Source organism: Budorcas taxicolor, chromosome 3 (assembly GCF_023091745.1).
Source record: "Budorcas taxicolor isolate Tak-1 chromosome 3, Takin1.1, whole genome shotgun sequence".
In the NCBI taxonomy this organism is placed as follows: Eukaryota; Metazoa; Chordata; class Mammalia; order Artiodactyla; family Bovidae; genus Budorcas; species Budorcas taxicolor.
The window spans coordinates 70,727,415-70,742,122 of NC_068912.1; the positions used below are offsets into that span (position 1 = coordinate 70,727,415).

Below are 14,708 nucleotides of genomic sequence, written 5' to 3' on the forward strand. Positions count from 1 at the left end.
TTTGTTTTTAAGACTCCATGTATAACTAAAATCATACAGTATTTGTCTTTCTCTGACTTATTTCACTTGCCATAATAGCTTCAAGTTCCTTTCTTGTTCTCACAAATGACAAATTTCATTCATTTTTATGGCTGAATAATATTCCATTGTACCACACACAAATACATCCCACATCTTCTTTATCCATTCATTCATCACAAGACACATAGGCTGTTTCCATGTCTTTGCTCTTTAAATAATGCTACAGTGAAAAAGGGGGGCATCTAGATATTTTTTCAAGATCGTGTTTCTGTTTCTCTAGAGAAGTACCTTGAGGTAAAATTGCTAGATCATATGGTTTTTCTATGTTTAGTGTTTTTGAGGAACCTCCCTACTCTTTTCCAGAGTGATTGTAGCAGTTTACATTTCTACAAACAGTGCACAAGGATTCCCTTTTCTCCACGTCCTTGCCAACCCTGGTTATTTCCTTTGTAATGATAACAATTTTGATGGGTGTGAGGTGATACCACTTTCTGGTTTTGATTTGGATTTCCCTGGTGATTGGTGATGTTGAGCATCCTTTCATATACTTGTTAACCAACTCTATGTCTTCTTTGGAAAAATATCTATTCAAATCTTCTACTCATTTTTTATTGGAATTGTTTTTTGCTGTCGAGCTGTATGATTATGTACGTTGACTGTTAATCCCTCATCAGATATATGATTTGCAAATATCCAATAGGTTGTCTTTTCATTTTGTTGATGGTTTTCTTTGCTGTACAAAATATTTTTAATTTGATGTATTTCTCTTTTTTTATTTTTTTGCTTTTTTTGTCTTTGCTTTTGGTGTTCAGTTCGTTTCAGTCGCTCAGTCGTGTCTGATGCTTTGCGACCCCATGTACTGCTGTGTGCCAGGCTTCCCTGTCCATCACCAACTCCCGGAGCTTGCTCAAGCTCATTTCCATTGAGTCAGTGATGCCATCCAGCCATCTTATCCTCTGTCTTTTGATGTTAGATCTGAATATTATCACCAAGATCAGTGTCAAGGAGTCTGCCTCATATATTTTCTTCAAGGAGTTATATGATTTCAGGTATTACTTTTAAGGCTCTAATCCATTTTCAGTTTATTTTTGTGTATAATGTCAAATACTGCTCAAGTTTCATTCTTTGGCTTGTGTCTGTGCAGTTTTCTCATCACTATATAGTGAAGAGACTTTTTTCTCATTGTATATTATTTTGTTCTTTGTTCTAAGCCAATTGACTATATATGAATGGTTTTGTTTCTGCACTATCTACTCTGTTCCATTGATCTATGTGTTTGTTTTTAATGCCAGTACTATACTGTTTTCATTACTATAGCTTTGTAATACAGTTTGAATTAGGGAGTATGATGGCTTCAACTTTGTTCTTTTTTCTCAATACTTTTTGGCTATTTGGGGTCTTTTGTGGTTTCATCCAGATATTAGGATCTTTGAAAAATGCCATTGGAATTTTGATAAGGTTGTTATTGCAACAATCTGCTGGACATGAATTTAAGCAAGCTCCAGGAGTTGGTGATAGACAGGAAAGCCTGGCATGCTGCAGTCCATGGGGTCCCAAAGAGCCGGACTCGACTGATCGACTGAACTGAACTGATACTGAACTGTAGATAACACTGAGTATCTACATGGATATTTTAACATTATTAATTCTTGCACTCCATGATCACAGAATATCTTTCTTGTCTTCTTCAATTTCTGTCATTTAATGTGTTTACTTTTTAGTGGATAGGGTTTTTACTTCCTCAGTAATATTTATTCCTATGTATTTTATTCTTTTGAGACAGTTATAAATGCGATTGATTCTGTTTCTGGTAAGTTACTATTAATGTACAAAAATGCATCAGACTTTTATGTATTGAGTCTGTATCCTATAATGTTACTGATACTTTAATAAACTTTAACAGTTTGTGGTGTGTGTGTATGTTAAATCCTCATGATTTTCTATATGTAACATGTTGTCATTTGCAGATGGTGACAGTTTTCCTTAATTTTTTTTTTCAATTTTAATACCTTTTACCTTTTATTCTTGCCTCAGTGTTCTGATTAAGACTTCCAAAAGCATGATGAGTAAAAGTGCTAAGAGTGGGCATCCTTGTGTTGTTTCTATTCTTGAGGTAAAAGCTTTCAGCTTTTCAGCATTGAGTATGATGTTAACTGTGAGCTTGTAGCTTATGGCCTTTATTATGTTGAAGTATGTTCTGTCTATACCAAGTTTTGAGAGTTTTTATCATAAACTGATGTTGAATTTTGTCAAATGCGTTTTCTGCATTTATTGAGATGATCATATAATTTGTAATGTTCAGTTTGTTAATGTGGTATATCACATGGACTGATTCGTGGATGTTGAACCATCCTTGCTTCTCTGGAATAAATATCACCTAATATGGTATATAATCCTTTTAAAGTATTGTTCAGTTCTGTTTGATAATTTTTTGTTGAGTATTTATATATATATGTTTATAAGGGATATTGATGTATATTACATTTTTCTGTAATATCTTGTTTTATTTAAGGTGGTACAGTCATGCTGGCCTCATAAAATGAGTTTCAGAACGTTCCATTATCTTCTATACTTTGGAAGAATTTGAGAAGAATTTATATTAATTCTTCATTGAATGTTTAAGGATTCACCTCAATCATTTTACTTTTATTCTACATTTATCTTTATGTAAAAAGTGGCTTTCCTATGAACAACAACATATAGTTGAACTACTTTCTGATCCACTCTAAGTTTGATCCACTCTGTCTTTTTTTGATGCTTACACTATTGAAATTTAAAGTGATTTATTACATAGTTGGATTAATATCTATATTTGTTAATCTATCTATTTATTGTTTTTGGTACACAAATAGCCTTCTTCTTTTCTGCCTTTTATGATTTTCAATAGAACATTGTATATGATTCTGTTTTCTATCTTTTCTTAGCATATCCATTTTACTTAAAAAATTTTTTTTAAACCATTTCCCTAGAGATATCAAAAATTCCAATTCAGTCTCAATTAACACTATACTACTTCATCTATGGCATAAATATCTTATAAATATATACCTAATTCCTCTGTCATTTCCTTGTATCCTTACTGTTATTCATTTATACATAAACATAGTTACTGATACAAAACTGTGCAGTTGACTTTTGAACAACATGAGTATGAACTGTTGGGTCCGTTTCTGTGCTTTTTTTTTTTTTTTTCAGTAAATGCTCAGCTCAGTTCAGTCGCTCAGTCATGTCCAACTCTTGGCGACCTTATAAATCGCAGCATGCCAGGCCTCCCTGTCCATCACCATCTCCCGGAGTTCACTGAAACTCACGTCCATCGAGTCAGTGATGCCATCCAGCCATCTCATCCTCTGTTGTCCCCTTTCCTCCTGCCCCCAATCCCTCCCAGCATCAGTCTTTTCCAGTGAGTCCAATCTTCACATGAGGAGGCCAAAGTACTGGAGTTTCAGCTTTAGCATCATTCCTTCCAAAGAACACCCAGGGCTGATCTCCTTTACAATGGACTGGTTGGATCTCCTTGCAGTCCAAGGGACTCTCAAGAGTCTTCTCCAACACAACAGTTCAAAAGGATCAATTCTTCAGTGCTCAGCTTTCTTCACAGTCCAACTCTCACATCCATACATAACCACTAGAAAAACCATATCCTTGACTAGATGGACCTTTGTTGGCAAAGTAATGTCTCTGCTTTTCTATATTTACACAATCTGTGGTTGATTGAAACTGGACATGGAACAACAGACTGGTTCCAAATAGAAAAAGGAGTATGTCAAGGTGGTATATTGTCACCCTGCTTATTTAACTTATATACAGAGTACATCATGAGAAACACTGGGCTGGAGGAAGTACAAGCTGGAATCAGGATTGCCAGGAGAAATATCAATAACCTCAGATATGCAGATACCACCCTTATGGCAGAAAGTGAAGAAGAACTAAAGAGCCTCTTGATGAAAGTGAAAGAGGAGAGTGAAAAAGTTGGCTTAAAACTCAACATTCAGAAAACGAAGATCATGGCATCCAGTCCCATCACTTCATGACAAATAGATGGGGAAACGGTGGAAACAGTGGCTGACTTTATTTTTCTGGGCTCCAAAATCACTGCAGATGGTGATTGCAGCCATGAAATTAAAAGACACTTACTCCTTGGAAGGAAAGTTATGAGCAACCTAGATAGCATATTGAAAAGCAGAGACATTACTTTGCCAACAAAAGTCCATCTAGTCAAGGCTGTGGTTTTTCCAGTGGTCATGTATGGATATGAGTGTTGGACTATAAAGAAAGCTGAGTGCTGAAGAATTGATGGTTTTGAAGTGTGGTGTTGGAGAAGACTGTTGAAGGTCCCTTGGACTGCTAGGAGATCCAACCAGTCCATCCTAAAGGAGATCAGTCCTGCATGTTCATTGGAAGGACTGATGTTGAAGCTGAAACTCCAATACTTTGGCCACCTGATATGAAGAGCTGACTCATTTGAAAAGACCTTGATGCTTGGAAAGATTGAGGGCAAGAGGAGAAGCAGACGACAGAGGATGAGATGGTTGGATGGCATCACCGACTCAATGGACATGGGTTTGAGTGGACTCCGGGAATTGGTGATGGACAGGGGTCCTGGCGTGCTGCAATTCATGGGGTCAAAAAAGTCGGACATGACTGAGTGACTGAACTGAACGGAGCTGAAGCCAAAGATGCAGATCCTCGGATAGTTGTGTGGAGGGCTGATTTTGTGACTTGAGCATTCATGGAATTTGTTATCTGCGGTGGATTTTGGAACCAATTTTCTGTGGCTACTGAGAGACAAATGACTTTTAACTGTGTGAGTGTTTTCACCCCTACCTCCAGCCGCGTTGTAGAAGCATCAGCTCTACATAGGTATGAGTATATAATCAAATACATTTTTACTATTAATATTTGAATGAACTTTTATCTGTTATATATACTAAAAATAAGAAAAATAAGAGATTCTTATTTTACCTTCAGTTGTTCCTGCCCTAGAGTTCTTTCTCTTTTTTTACATAGATCTGAGCTTCTGAACTGTACTATTTTCTTTCTCTCTAAAGAACCAATCTTAAGGCAGGTCTGCTGACAGGAATTTTCTTGTTTTTGTCTGTAATTCTTTTTTTCTCATCTACTTTTTTAGAATAATTTCACAAGGTATAGATTTCTTCCTCTCAACACTTCACTCCACTATCTTCTTGTTAGCCTGGTTTCTTAGGGAAAGTTAGATAAAATTCTTATTTTTTCCTTTCTGTGAACAAAGGGTTTTCTTCCTATGGCATCTTTCACATTTCTTTCTGTATCCTTCATGAAATTTAAAAATGGTATGTCTAGTTATATATATATATATATATATATATTTTTTTTTGGATCTCTTTCTTGCTTGATGTTTTCTGCTTCCTTGTCATTGGTTGTATCTAACATTAATTTACATAAATTCACCAGCATTATTTCTTCAGTATATTTTTATGTTCCTTTCTCCTTTAGCACTTTCTTCTCATTCTGGTATTTCATGTATGCGTATTGAATGCTTTCTGTAATTATCCCACAGTTTTGGGTTATTCTGGTCTGCTTTTCTCAGTCTTAGTTTTGTTTGCTTTTCAGTTTTTGAAGTTTCTATTGACATATTTTCAAGCTCAGAGATTCTCTCGTCAGCCACTCAGCCATATCCCATCTACTAAACGAGCCCTTAAAAGGCATCTATCAATTCTGTGGTAGTATTTTGTATCTCTAGCATCTCTGTATTATTTCTATCTCTCTGCCTTATACCATCCATCTGTTCTTGTTTATGATCTACTTTTTGTTCATTCAGTTGATTAGCATGTAAATCTTCTATGTTTTAAATGTCTAGTCTGGTATTTTCAACATCTTTGCCAAGGCTGATTCTAGTTCTTATGCTTACTCTGTGTTTTTGTCTTTTAGTATAGTATATCTTGCAATTTTTTTGTTGAAAGACAGACATGATATACTTGTGAAAGGAACTCGTAAAATAATGCTGTTGTGTAGTGACAAGGTGTGGGTAGAAAGAAGTATTCTCCAGTTATATCATTAAGTCTTAGTCTTTCAGTGAGCCTGTGCCATTGGGTTGTGGATTTCACAAGTATTGCTTACTTTTCCTACCTCTTAGATGGGCAAGAGGGTAGGAGTGGTCTAGAGTCGAATATTCCTCTTCCTCTAAATGGAATGCTAGAGGGGGATGGAATTGAGTATTTTTCTTCTTCTGAGACTTTAATAAAACCTCAATCATGTAAGGTCCATTCAACAGTTTTCTTTGAGGACAGGCCTTATTAAGAGCAGAATGCTCTGGTATATTTGAGAATTATTTATTTTCTCCCCCCTTTTGAAAGCATAAATGGATTTTTCTCCAGTGTTCACTTTGTGGATGTGTGAGAGCTCCTAGGTATTAATCTCACAAAAGCAAGTAGGGTTCCCATCATTGACTCCTGGAGTTTTTAATCTCCTGTCAATACAGTTCAGTCATTCAGTCATGTCTGACTCTTTGCAATCCCCTGAACCACAGCACGCTAGGCCTCCCTGTCCATCACCAACTTCTTGAGTCTACCCAAACCCATGTCCATTGAGTCGGTGATGCCATCCAACCATCTCATCCTCTGTTATCCCCTTCTCCTTCTGCCCTCAATCTTTCCAAGCATCAAGGTCTTTTCAAATGAGTCAGGTCTTCATGTTAGGTGGCCAAAGTATTGGAGTTTCAGCTTCACATCAGTCCTTCCAATGAACATGCAGGACTGATCTCCTTTAGGATGGACTGGTTGGATCTCCTCGCAGTCCAAGGGACTCTCAAGAATCTTCTCCAACACCACAGTTCAAAACTATCAATTCTTTGCTGCTAAGCTTTCTTTATAGTCCAACACTCACATCTATGCATGACCACTGGAAAAACCATAGCCTGGACTAGACAGACCTTTGTTGGCAAAGTAATGTCTCTGCTTTTGAATATGCTGTCTAGGTTGCTCATAACTTTCCTTCCAAGGAGTAAGTGTCTTTTAATTTCATGGCTGCAGTCACCATCTGCAGTGATTTTGGAGCCCAGAAAAATAAAGTCAGCCACTGTTTCCACCGTTTCCCCATCTATTTGTCATGAAGTGATGGGACTGGATGCCATGATCTTCGTTTTCTGAATGTTGAGTTTTAAGCCAACTTTTTCACTCTCCTCTTTCACTTTCATCAAGAGGCTCTTTAGTTCTTCTTCACTTTCTGCCATAAGGGTGGTATCTGCATATCTGAGGTTATTGATATTTCTCCCGGCAATCTTGATTCCAGCTTGTGCTTTCTCCAGGCCAGCATTTCACATGATGTACTCTGCATTTAAGTTAAATAGGGTGACAATATACTGCCTTGACATACTCCTTTTTCTGTTTGGAACTAGTGTGTTGTACCATGTCCAAGGGAACATTTCATGCAAAGATGGGCTCAGTAAAGGACAGAAATGGCATAGACCTAACAGAAGCAGAAGATACTAAGAAGAGGTGGCAAGAATACATAGAAGAACTGTACAAAAATATCTTCATGACCCAGATAATCATGATATGTGATCACTCACACTCACCTAGGACCAGACATCCTGGAATGTGAAGTCAAGTTGGCCTTAGGAATCATGACTACAAACAAAGCAGTGGAGATGATGGAATTCCAGTTGAGCTATTTCAGATCCTAAAAGATGATGCTGTGAAAGTGCTGCACTCAGTATGTCAACAAATTTGGAAAACTCAGCAGTGGCCACAGGACTGGAAAAGGTCAGTAGTCACTCCAATCCCAAAAAAAGGCAATATCAAAGAATGCTCAGACTACCTCACAGTTGCACTCATCTCACATGCTGGTAAAGTAATGCTCAAAATTCTCCAAGCCAGCCTTCAGCAATTCTTGAACCGTGAACTTCCAGATGTTCAAGCTGGTTTTAGAAAAGACAGAGGAACCAGAGATCAAATTGCCAACATCCGCTGGATCATCAAAAAGGCAAGCGAGTTCCAGAAAAACAGCTATTTGTGTTTTATTGACTATGCCAAAGCCTTTGACTGTGTGGATCATAATAAACTGTGGAAAATTCTGAAGGAGATGGGAATACCAGACCACCTGACCTACCTCTTAACAAACCTGTATACAGGTCAGGAAGCAACAGTTTGAATTGGACATGGAACAACAGTCTGGTTCCAAATAGTAAAAGGAGTACGTCGAGGCTGTGTAATGTCAATACAGAGCATGTCGTAACTTGTCAGTTATAGGTTTTCCTATTGGGAGACACTGTTTTCTCGAGAGACCTTTGCAGGTGAATTTCCACTCCCATAGGTTCTGAATCTCTATATCTGCCTACCTGTCTCTGATTTTGGGGGTATTGATTCTCCCTGTGACCCTCCCTTCTTTGGTGAATCTAAGAAGACTTGTTGATTTTTCAGTTAATTGTCCTGCTTTTACTTGCTAAGATGGGGTGACACCTTCCCAGCTCCTTACATGAAGGACTGAAAACCAGAAGTGCCCTCACTTACTTTTTGAGTAGACATTCTATCTTGAATTGTTAATTCAACTAGATATTTGCTTTATAAGTAATATTCATCTTATAGTGCTTGCTATGTGCCAGACATTGTTCTAAAGCCTTTATACACACTCGTTTAGTCCTCATAACAATCATTTCCATCAAATACTGTTACTTATCCACATTTTATAGATGAGGAAATTGAGGCACATAATTTTGATACATATGAAACAGAAGATACTTAACTTGCCTAAGGTCACCAAGCTCAGAACAACTTTTATTTTTGTCTTTATTTAACTCCCTTAAAGCTGGTTCAAACCATCAAAATAACTTCCTCTGAGCAATAGAATGTCAAAGAGTTAAAGCTGTGCAAGTTCGACATAAACGTTTAGAAGGCCTGACATATTCTATGTTTATACTTTTTGGAGCCCTGATTCAACCATATGAAAACCTTGCTTCCTTATTAACAGAGACAGATGAATATACATGTGAGAAGATGACATCATGAGTACTGCTATAGTTAGAGAAGCCTTGATATAGTATGGTGAGAGAGACCCATACATCCCAGCATCCTAGCAAAACCTACCTTCCTGCTGTCCTTGCCAGTGTTTCACATATGTAAATTAGCCACCTTGGAGGTATTTGAATGAGTCCCACAAGATTGACTCTCAGGTCAACATCACTTGGAAAAGAACTGCCATTTGACTAAGTCAACCCACAGATCTAAGCAAGAATAAATGTTGATTTTTTTTAAAACACAGTAGGTTTTGGGGTGCTTTATTACGCAGAGGAAATATATGAAAAAAATGTGCACTTTAAAAAAAGACATTGGATATTGGTTGTAGAGAATTGAAACAGGGATTTCAAAGAATTAACATATTTAAATCTAAATCAGCTAAACGCATTAGGAATCTTTACTTTCAGGTTTATTGTGATATAATTGATATATAACATTGTACAAGTTTAATATATACAATATGATAATTTGATACACATATACATATACTTCATGGGAAATAGATGGGAAACAGTGGAAACAGTGTCAGACTTTATTTTGGGGGGCTCCAAAATCACTGCAGATGGTGACTGCAGCCAAGAAATTAAAAGACACTTACTCCTTGGAAGAAAAGTTATGACCATCCTAGATAGCATATTCAAAAGCAGAGATATTACTTGGCCGACTAAGGTCCGTCTAGTCCAGGCTATGGTTTTTCCACTAGTCATGTATGGATGTGAGAGTTGGACTGTGAAGAAGACTGAGTTTTGAAGAATTGATGTGGTTGAACTGTGCTGTTGGAGAAGACTCTTGAGAGTCCCTTGGACTGCAAGGAGATCCAATCAGTCCATTCTGAAGGAGATCAGCCCTGGGATTTCTTTGGAAGGAATGATGCTAAAGCTGAAACTCCAGTACTTTGGCCACCTCATGCGAAGAGTTGACTCATTGGAAAAGACTCTGATGCTGGGAGGGATTGGGGAAAGGAGGAGAAGGGGACGACAGAGGATGAGATGGCTGGATGGCATCACTGACTCAATGGACGTGAGTCTGAGTGAACTCCGGGAGTTGGTGATGGACAGGGAGGCCTGGCGTGCTGCGATTCATGGGGTCGCAAAGAGTCGGACACGACTGAGCGACTGAACTGAACTGAACTGATACATTGCAAAATGATTACCGTGGTAAGGTTCGTTAACACACCTATCACGTCATTACCTGTTTTTTTGTTTGTTTGTTTGCTTGTTTATTGTGTACGAGGACATTTAGGACCTACTCTCTAAGTGACTAAGTATACAGTATAGTTTTTTTAACTATAGTCATGGTGTTGTAGGCTTCCCAGGTGGTACTGGTGGTAAAGAACCTGCTTGCCATTGCAGGAGGCATAAGAGACAGGAGTTTGATCCTTAGGTCAGGAAGATCCCCTAGAGGAGGGCCTGACAACCCACTCAAGTATTCTTGCCTGGAGAATCCCTGTGGACACAGGAGCCTGGAGGGGGACAGTCTACAGGGTCACAAAGAGTCAGACACGACTGAAGCAACCTAACACGCCCTTGTGGTGTTCTACATTGTATCCCACAAACTTGTTCATTTTATAACTGGAGTTTCGTTCCCTTTGTCTAACATCTTCCCATTTCTCGCACCCCATTTTGGCCACAACTGGCAACCACCAATTTAATTTCTATTTGAATAAAGTTCAACTGTTTTAGATTCTACATTAAGCAAGATAATATAGTATTTGTCTTTCTCTGTTGACTTATTTCACTTAATATAAAGTCCTCAAGTTTCATTTATGTTGTAGAAAATGGATAAGGAGGGGCTAGGGATAAATTGGGAGATTTAGACTGACATAAACACACTACTGCATATAAAATAGATAACTAAGAACCTTCACGGGGAGCTCTACTCAATACTCTGCAATGGCTTATATGGGAAAAGAATCTTAAAAAAATGGGTGGTTATGTGTATTTGTATAACTGATGCAGTTTTCTGTATACTAATAATACAGCATTGTATATCAGCTATACTCCAATAAAAATTTAAGAAAAACTCAAAAATGCTTTGGGATGGAAGATTCTTAAGATTAAGATTTCTAAGATTCTTACTCTTAGAAAATATTATTTTCAGACACGTTTATTTGAGAAAAACTCAAAATTTCTCATTTTTTCTTAGATGTTTCATGGAACAATCATAGAAGAGCTAACCAATCACAGAGAATGGAGTCACTATAATGAAAATATAATAGAAGATCAAAAAGATTTTGTTTTTGTGAAGTTCAGTGGCCTTCATTTAAAATCTATGGAAAATCTTCAATCTTGTATCTCTCTTAGAGTATGCATCTTCTCAAACAATTTTATTACAGATATTCGTCCACTTCAGAGTTGCATGAAATTAATCAAACTTGATCTCCATGGAAATCAGGTAAGCAGTAGTCATTTCACTTGTTTGCATATAAATGAAGCTGATATCTAATAAGCTCGTAGGTTATCTATACACAGTATTTCTCCCAGGTAGTCTTTTGTGTGAAATATAAACAATTCGGAACTAAATAAAAAATAAAAAAAATATAAACACAAATATAAGCAAACACTTAAATTAACCATTTAATAAACACTTTAAATATAATCAAACATTTGTAATTTAAAATATGTAAACCCAACAGTGTGTGATTTGGTTTATTTTGCTTCTTAAATCCATAGTGTTAAGACTACTTCTTGACTGCTTCATTTTTTTAATGATATGTACTAGACATACAGCATTATATTAATTTCAAGTATACAACATAATGATTCAGCATTTGTTTATATTGCAAAATGATCACAATAAGTCAAGGTAGCATCCTTCCCTAAAAAATTAAAAATTTTCCCTCATGATGAGAACTTTTATTATTATTATCTATTTTCTTAACAACTTGCAAATATATAATCCTATGGTATTAACTATACTCACCCTGCTGAATATTATTGAATATATCCCCAGGACTCATTTATCTTATAACTGAAAATTTGTATCTTTTTTAGCACCTTCACATTTCCCCCACCACCTCTGCCTCTGAATCACTGATAGTTCTCTGTAGGAGTTTTTTTTTTTGTTTTTTTCAGATTCCACCTGAGTGAGATCACATGGTACTTGTTTTTCTCTCTTATTTCATTTAGTGTAATACCCTGAAAGTACACCATGTTGTTTCAAATGGCGTGATTTCATTCTTTTTTTGTGAGTCAATAATATTACACTGGATGTGTATATCACATTTTCTTTACTTACTCTTCCATAGACAGCAGGAGACAGACATTTTGGTTGCTTTCATGTCTTGGCTATTATAAATAATACTGCAGTGAACATGGGAGTGTATGTGTCTATTTGAGCTAGTATTTTCACTTCCTTGTAATACATTTCCAGAAATAGAATTGCTGGGTCATATGGAAGCTTTACTTTGAATTTTTTGAGGAACCCCTGCTGTTTACCTAGTGACTACACCAATTTACAATCCTCCAAACACTGCACAGGTTCCCTGTTCTCCACATCCTTGCCAACACTTTATTTTTTGTCTTTTTGATAGTAGCTATTCTCACAGGCATGAGAATGGTCCCATGGTTCAGTATGCATTTCCCTGATGATTGGTGATGCTGAGTAACTTTTGATGTACCTGCTGGCCACCGGTATGTCTTATTTGGAAAAAACATTGTCTTAGATCCTCTGCCTATTTTTTAGTTGGATTTTTTTTCCTATTGTTGTATGAGTTCTTTATGGTTTTTTGATGTTGGCCTCATCTCAGATGTGATTTGCAAATATTTTCACCCATTGAATAGGTTACCTTTTCTTTTTATTGATGGTTTCCTTTATGTGCAGAAGCTTTTTAGTTTGACATCATTTCACTGTTCAGTTTTGAGTTTTTTGCCTTTACTTTTGGTGTCTAATTGAAAAAACTATCACCAAGACCCATACCAAGGTGCTTACCACCAGTGTTTTCTTCTAGGAATTTTATGGTTTCAGATTGTGCCTTCAAGTCTTTAATCCATGTTGAGTTTACTTTTCTGTACAGCATAAGATAGTGGTCAACTTTCATTCTTTCACATGTGTATGTCCCGTTTTTCCAACACAATTTATTGAAGAAAATGCTCTCTTCTTAGTGTATGCTCTTGACTCCATTTTTGTAAATAAATTGATCTTTGCTGTAAATCAGTTTTGTAAATCAATGTGTAGGTTTATTCATGGGCTGTGTTTCTGTTTCATTGACCTTTTTAAAAAAAATGCCAGTACCATTCTGTTTCTTTCTTTCTTTTTTTTTTTTTATTGTAGCTTTATATTATGCTTTGAATTCATGAAGTGTGACAGCACCAGCTTCATTCTTTCTCAAAGTGTTTGACTATTTGAGTGTTCTTTAGTTTCGTACAAATATTAGGATTATTTGTTCTATATATGTTAAAAATGCCACTGGAATTTTGGTATGGCTTTTGTTGAATCTCTAGGTTGCTTTGGGTAGTATAAATGTTATAACAGCAGTAATTCTTACAGCCCACAAGGACAGAATATCTTTCAGTTTTTTGTATTCTTCAATTACTTTTCAGTATGTTTTATAATTTTCACTGTATATGCATGTCTTTCACCTCATTGGTTAAATTTATTTCTAAATATTTTTACTATTTTGATGTAATTATGAATGAGATTATTTTATGAATTTCCCCTTCCAATATTCAATAGCTCAGGCATAGAAAGACTGCATAATTTTGTGTATTGATTTTGTATTCTGAAATGTTAATTGATTTTGTTTATTCTGACAGTTATTTTCTGGAGTATTTAGGGTTTTCTGTATACAGGCATACTGTATTTTAGTAGGTATCACTTTATTGCACTTCACAAGTACTACATTTTTTACAAATTGAAGATTTGTGGCAATCCTACATTATCAGATGATGATTAACAATTTCTAGCAATAAAGTATTGGAGTAGGCAATGGCAACCCACTCCAGTACTCTCGCCTGGAAAATCCCATGTTCGGAGGAGCCTGGTAGGCTGCAGTCCATGGGGTCTCTAAGTTGAACATGACTGAGCGACTTCACTTTCACTTTTCGCTTTCATGCATTGGAGAAGGAAATGGCAACCCACTCTAGTGTTCTTGCCTGGTGAATCCCAGGGATGGCGGAGCCTGGTGGGCTGCCGTCTCTGGGGTCGCACAGAGTTGGACACGACTGAAGTGACTTAGCAGCAGCAGCAGCAATACAGTATATTTTACATCAGATGTATACTTTGATTTTTTTCTAGACATAATGCTGTTTCACACTTAATAGACTGTGATATAGTGTGAACAATTTTAATATGCACTGGGAAACCAAAAAACTCCTTCTTTATTGCAATATTTGCTATATTGCAGTAATCTGAAACCAAATGCACAAAATCTCTGAGGTGTGAATGTAGGTCATTTAATTTGCAAAAAGTGACAGTTTTACTTTTTCCTTTCCAATTTAGATGCCTTTGTTCCTTCTTCTTGCCTAATTACTTTGACTAGGACTTCTAGCTCCCAGTGCCATGTTGAATGAAAATATAAAACTGGGCATCCTTGTCTTATTCTTGCTGTTAGAGGGAAAGATTTTATCTTTTTACCATTGAGAATGATGTTAGCTGTAATCTTGTCATACATGGCCTTTATTATGTGGAGGTACATTCCTTCTATACTCTTTGTTGAGAGTTTTAACTATAAATGGATGTTGAATTTTGGCAAAT

The 14,708-nt window shown here is 36.6% G+C and overlaps 1 protein-coding gene across 1 annotated transcript in view; it reads left to right on the plus strand.

Moving 5' to 3' along the window:
• Positions 1–11,159: 11,159 nt before the first annotated feature.
• Positions 11,160–14,708, plus strand: part of LRRIQ3 (leucine rich repeats and IQ motif containing 3) — a 174,081-nt gene continuing 170,532 nt past the window's right edge. The window contains exon 1 of the mRNA XM_052637937.1: positions 11,160–11,408. Coding sequence (XP_052493897.1) covers positions 11,160–11,408 — 249 coding nt within the window. The remainder of the gene's footprint in view (positions 11,409–14,708) is intronic.